This window comes from Brassica oleracea, unplaced genomic scaffold, assembly GCF_000695525.1.
Source record: "Brassica oleracea var. oleracea cultivar TO1000 unplaced genomic scaffold, BOL UnpScaffold00871, whole genome shotgun sequence".
Classification (NCBI taxonomy): domain Eukaryota; kingdom Viridiplantae; phylum Streptophyta; class Magnoliopsida; order Brassicales; family Brassicaceae; genus Brassica; species Brassica oleracea.
In genome coordinates this window covers 8,341-14,614 of record NW_013617491.1, presented here as the reverse complement: position 1 = coordinate 14,614, position 6,274 = coordinate 8,341, and the positions used below count along the sequence as shown (strand labels likewise).

Here is a 6,274-nt window from a genome sequence, read left to right as displayed (position 1 = left end):
GATAGTTATATCGGGTATTTTCCAGCAATTTTTGCTGTTTTCTTGTCAATTCTTTTTTTTTTGTCAATTCTAACATGTATAGTTAGTTTTGTGTTAGTTTCTGATGGTTTTCCTGAAAGTGTGACAACTATTCGATGTTTAACAAATATTTATGGATTTGTTACAGAAACACCGCCTGCCAAGGAAACCACCATGGATTCAACACGAAGAAGAAGATCTAGAGACAAGAGGAAGGAGTATGATGTCGGCCAACCAAATTTTTTTCAAAACTTATATTTTGATACAATATATTTGGTATAAAATATTTGTTTAAAATCATGGAATGCATCAACCAAGAAGCAGGTAAAAGAGAACTGATATTTCAAATGAGACAAAGATTTCAAGTTCACAAGAAGCTCTCTCATCGTTTTAGTTATTTTATTTGGTATTTTTCAATATTGTATATGTATTTATACAATTTGTTTACAATCTAATTAATAAATAAATTTTAGTTGTTAAAAAAAAAAGAAGAATCAGTCGAGTTAATCTTACGACAACAAAACTTTTGAGTAGGGCTGTTCAATATGGCAAAACCGAACCGTACCGAACCGAACCGAACCGAAATAGATAATATGGTTTGGATTTGGTATATACCATACAAACCGAATGGATATGATTTTTAAAAAACCGTAGGATTTGGATATGGTTCGGTATATAACCGATAAAACCGAATAAACCGAATAAAACCGATCAAAAAATAGAAACATGTAAATATGTATATATTTTATAACAACGTATGAAAATCATAAGTTAATTTTTTTGCTAATAACTATTACCATATTTTTTACAGTAATAAAATAGTGCTGATTTGTAAAACACTTGAACTATAATTAAATAACAATTCATCGCAAACATGTTTCTTATTTTCTTAGTCTTCTTTTGATCTTTTTGCTTTAATTTAGCATTGACTAAATTGAAATAAAGATTATAAATTTGATGATAACAATTAGTGGAAATTCTTCACAATTTTTTTTATCTATAAACGAATAGAGTTTCGTGTTTAATAGAAGAAACATGACTTTGATGAATGCTAAATATGAAAGAATATAATAACTTATTTTTTGTGCTTCGTGTTTCTGTTTTATTTTTTGTTTTTTATTTTTGTTATCAAAATTTTGAGTTTTGATTTTAATTATAGATTTGATTATTTTATTAGATGATAGAAACATTTTTTATTTTTGTTCTTTTATTTAAACTTATAATATTTTTTAATAAATGAATGTGTTGACAACAAGACACTAAAATTCATATAATATGATCCCAAAATAAGGAATTATGTTTTTTGGTATAAAACCGAATAAACCGAAAACCGACGGTATATAAACCGAACCGAACCGAAGTAAATATGGATTTAGAATGGTAGTTATATTTTACTAACCGAAATACCAAAAAACCGAAAAAACCAAACCGAAACCGAACCGATATCCGAATTGAACACTCCTAAAAGCAGTACACAAGGAAATATAACTAAAATAGTATTCGAGAAGCCTATCTTTTATGATAATACATTTAGCAGAAATATTGATTAAAAAAAAAGAAAAATTCCCTGGTATAGATCTAAAAAAGTTTTTGTTATAAATATAGACCTCAAAAATAAAAATGACCAAAATAGACTTAAATGTTTTATCAAAAAATGTAAATATACACTTATACCCCTAGGGTTAATTAATCTAGACATTAAGGTTTAGAGTTAAAAGATGGGGTTTAGGGTTTAGGGTTTAAAAATAAAAAAAAAGTTAAAATTTTCAGAATAAAAAGTGCTATTTTGCTCATTTTAGTTTTTGAGATCTATTTTTGTGACAAAAACTTAAAAATGTCTATTTAAGAGAATTGTCCAAAAAAAAATTCTAATTATATTTAAAACTTATTTATTTTTGTAAATAAAAATAATTTTATATCATAAACTCTAAATCTTAGATTCTAAACCCTAACCCCTAATCCTGAAAACTCATCCCAAAATCTAAGGGTCCGATTGATAATGGCTGTATCTTTAAAATTTTTGCTGTAAAAAAAATCTGTAGACTTTTTGCTGTGGCTTTAGATTTTATTACTGTAGAATTTTATTAAAAGCACTAAACAATTGCTTTGGATATTTGGCTCTGCAGAGCACTTATACAACTATAGGTTATTTCAAGAGCTGTGGTTTCAAAAAAAAATTTAAAGCTTGATTGCTCTGAATTTGGTGCTGCAGAAATAAATATGGTTGTGGACAGCACATACAACAACAACCAATCACCCCCTAAATCCTAATTCCCTACTCTTGAACTATATGGTTTCTGTGTTTTTTTTTTCCTTTTAATAATGACTATTTTATGAGTTTTTTTTTCCTTTTAATATTGACTATTTTATGAGTTTTTTTTCCTTATATGATATTTTGAAACATAAACATATTTGAATGCTATTTTAGGATATCTCTAAAATTGTATAACTTGTAAATATAAAAATTAATTAATATTCATATATATTAAAGCTTAGGTTCTAAAAGCTGACAGAAGGGATGAATGAAAATGTTGAATTCTTCTTCATTTTTCAAAGAGCAAATATCTTAGATAATAAAAATATATAACAAAAATAACACATAAAAACTTTAAATAACATTAATTAAATGGTAAAATGACTACATTAATCTTTTTTTTAATTAGGTTCACAACTACATTAATCTAGACTCCAAATTTTTACTCTAATTTTATTTTCTAAATACTAAACCATGAAACCTAATCATAAATCCAAATATAAAATAAAAATGCATTGAACTTTTAATTTTATTATTTGGGAAATTTTTTTCATTGTCTGCTATTTTTGTAATAAAAGATATGTTTTAGGGTCATCATAGGATTAGAGTCGGTCCTTGATATACAAGCCGATGAAGCATTAGTTTACGGCCTGATAAAAAGTTTAGGGTCAATTTTAACAAAAAGCGGTCACTAGTTCAGCTGGTGACATTATTGTGTCAATGATAACTGGTTTGTAATGAGTATTATTGGGTTGATGATATTGCTAGTTCTTTTACTAATATATATGATGCATTCCGAACATGGAAGTTTCACATAAATGATAAAATGTATGTAGTAGCACCATGTTTGTGTATAATAAATCTAGCTGTACTTGCTCTGGAAGTTCAAGCATCCTCTAAGAAGAGGGTCTTTCGCTTGATTTAAAACTCGTTGGATTCTCAAGTGCTTGTTCAAGCAATCTCATCTCGCCGGAATACGTCGAAACTCTATGGAGTTCTCTATGATATCGACGAGCTATCTTTCTCTTCAGTTTCTACGTTTGTTTCTTATCGTTTCATTTTTGTTCCAAGGGCCAGTAATGGGCTTGCCGATGGACTTGCTAAAACCTGTCTTGCAACCTATATTGCCTTGGGCTAAACTTATTTTATGCTTTTAAATGAATGAATATGTTGTTCAAAAAAAAAAACTCGTTGGATATCTATTTAGAACACATGTAACATATAGATGAATAAATCCCTTGTGTGCTTTTGTTTCGTACGTATTCTTGTAGTCTGGATCTTGAAGATTTCTTTACTTCTTCCGTCATGTTTTTTTTTCTTTTGTTGAATAGTAAACTGGGACTTGCTTTGTATTTTCTTATTATCGAAGTGGCTCAACTAAAATAGGGCTCTTCAAAATTCAAATCTAATATTTAAATATTTTAACAAAATCACCTCTTTTTTTTTTCCTCTGAAAGTACGTATATTTGATGAAAAACAATAACCAAAGTCTCATGAATACAATCTAAAATTAAAACAACACCCAAAAAGAACAGAGCCTGAGACTCATTCACGTATTCCCACCACAAAAACATAGACATCATCACAACAACATAATCCCCTTTCCTCATATCAATACCTTTAGCATGTTAGTCGTTCTTCTGCGAACAAACCCCTCAGCCAAGCAACCTCTCCCCTTGCAACATACGACTGGAACCTCATATCCATGGTGACACTTCTTGCGATCAAATATTTTAACAAAATCACCTCTTTATCAGTTTTTTCTTATATATATCTTAGTTTTCTAAAAAATAAACTAAAAAAAATTATCCTAATAACAAAGGCCTCTCCATCATCATCACCACTCTAAACCAAAAGGTACAACAAAGTCGACCGAAGTATGAGCCAGAATAACACTCTCATATTTTAATTACTCTTCACTGAAAACCGAGAAACGAACAAACTGCAATCAACCCAATTTCAATTTGAACACCGTACTTAACTATATAAACTGTATGCGTTTTCTTAATATTTGTTAACTCTTAAGTATATACTTAAAACCAAATGACAAAGCTAGAACCAATATAAGCGACACGCTGCTCCATTGCTTGATCATATATATATTGTACATAGTTGAACCTTCGGTTTGTTCTCTGATTATACTTGCACTTTGTCCTACATGAAACCATATTGACACATTATAAACGAGATTTCACTATTATTATATATGCATGTATATATGTTTGAAGGGTTTTGAGAATCAGGAACGCACAAGTATCTTTTCACTATGATCTTAGCTCTTTGATGCGGAATCATAACAGGACTGTTCAGGCTGACTTAGCTGCAGCCTAACTTGTGCATTTGATGCATCTGCTGCATCTTCAAGCTCACCAAGTCCCAATACATTTGAGCTTGACGTTGCATAAGCCTGCAAGACCATTAAGTACAACTTTTGTATGTCTAGCTTCAACTAGGAGATTTTGATTCAAAGGATGAAGTTGCAAATTGAAACTTTAAGTAATGAATATAGTGTTTTTATACTACTTTCTTGTGTAGTTCGATGTTTTCTTGATGAATTCTTTGTACTTTTCTTGACAATTCGAGGTTCTCATGATGAATAAGATTCCTCTGCAAAAGATAAACAAGTTATAAGAACCTGCAAAAACTAGAAATCAGAACATAGATTGTGTGTTTAGATGTGTAAGTATATTTTATTTACTTTCCTAGTTAAACACAACAAATTTAATTTTTTCTCTAATCAACCACACTATTTTTCGTAATTTGTAAACACAAAAGCGAGTTTATAAGAAAATCAAACCGTTTGCATTTCACATTCGCGTTTAGGATTCGCAAATAATTTTTGTGAAAAAAGGAAATCATTTAACATTCTGAGTGTACTTAGAATTGTAATTGATATAATATATCATATAGTACTGACCTTTTTGGTTAGTTCTTTGATTTCATCGGTCAACATTTGTTCCTGTAAGTTTCCAAAAAATGAATATTAGTTCGAATTTTTGTCCTTTATATGGTCAAGCTTACAACATCATACATATGCCAGACGAGCTAGGGTGAAAATATATATAAACATTGAGAAATAAATATTACCTTTTTCGTACGAATTCCACGTAAACTCATTTCAAGTCTGCTCTCTATATTGTGCAATTCATTAACGCTCAAACCATTTAATTTCTCCCCCATTAGCTGTCTGCTTCATTACAAAATTTGTTGCATGTTATACATACACATATTTTATTGCCCTAATTACATGTTTACACAAAGAATGAAAGAAACAATGTTCAAAAAAAAATGAATGAAAGAAAGAAACATATATACATGAACATGACTATATATCTTCCTGCGCAACACATGCTAGCTATATCTATATCTAAAAAGTCATTAAGGACATAATATCAATTTTGGGAGCTTTTTCACAACTCATAATCGTAATAATATAACCAAAAGAGAAGGTAGTTACAAGTAGAAAGAGAGAAGTTTTTGTTAGGAATCACATATCGCAAGTGATATATATAGAGGCAAAAACCAATAAATAAGAAACATGAATATATACACAGACTACCATTCAGATTTGATTTGAAAACTCGTGATTATTTTCAATTTTAAGCAAGTACGTACCTATGATTTTCCTGTAACGAGTGCAGTTCTTGCCTTAGAGTTGCGGCCTCTCTCTGCCAAAACTATAACACGCAACAAATTTAACTCATCAACTCTCAAATTCAAGTGTACACAAACATGACTAAGATCTTTGTTACGATAACTTTCTCTCCTCTTGTATGTTGTGCACGTTTTGTATAGATATACGTACCATAACTTCTGATGCAGGGTTCAATAGTTGCTGCTGCTCCATCTTGGTCTTGTTAAATCGTTCAATAGCCGATTTCATACTGTTCATTTTAAGATTTTTAACCTATAATTAGTTTTTTTTGACTGACTAACCTATAATTAGTTTATAGTGTTTATTCCCTTGTAGAAAAAAACATTTCTATTTAGCTCTAAAAAAAA

The 6,274-nt window shown here is 29.6% G+C and overlaps 1 protein-coding gene across 2 annotated transcripts; it reads right to left on the bottom strand.

Moving 5' to 3' along the window:
* Positions 1 to 4,108: 4,108 nt before the first annotated feature.
* Positions 4,109 to 6,191, bottom strand: LOC106320285 (agamous-like MADS-box protein AGL17). 2 transcript variants are annotated; one of them, XM_013758648.1, is made up of 7 exons: positions 6,078 to 6,191; positions 5,888 to 5,949; positions 5,360 to 5,459; positions 5,190 to 5,231; positions 4,793 to 4,879; positions 4,524 to 4,679; positions 4,109 to 4,426 (listed from the first exon to the last, which is right to left on the bottom strand). In XM_013758648.1, exons 1-6 carry the CDS (start codon positions 6,162 to 6,164, stop codon positions 4,545 to 4,547), a joined length of 513 nt encoding a protein of 170 aa, XP_013614102.1. In that variant the 5' UTR covers positions 6,165 to 6,191; the 3' UTR covers positions 4,109 to 4,426; positions 4,524 to 4,544. The 2 variants fall into 2 exon arrangements, with proteins under 2 accessions (XP_013614102.1, XP_013614103.1); XM_013758649.1 differs by having other exon boundaries at positions 4,113 to 4,426; positions 4,796 to 4,879; positions 6,078 to 6,190.
* Positions 6,192 to 6,274: the final 83 nt, after the last annotated feature.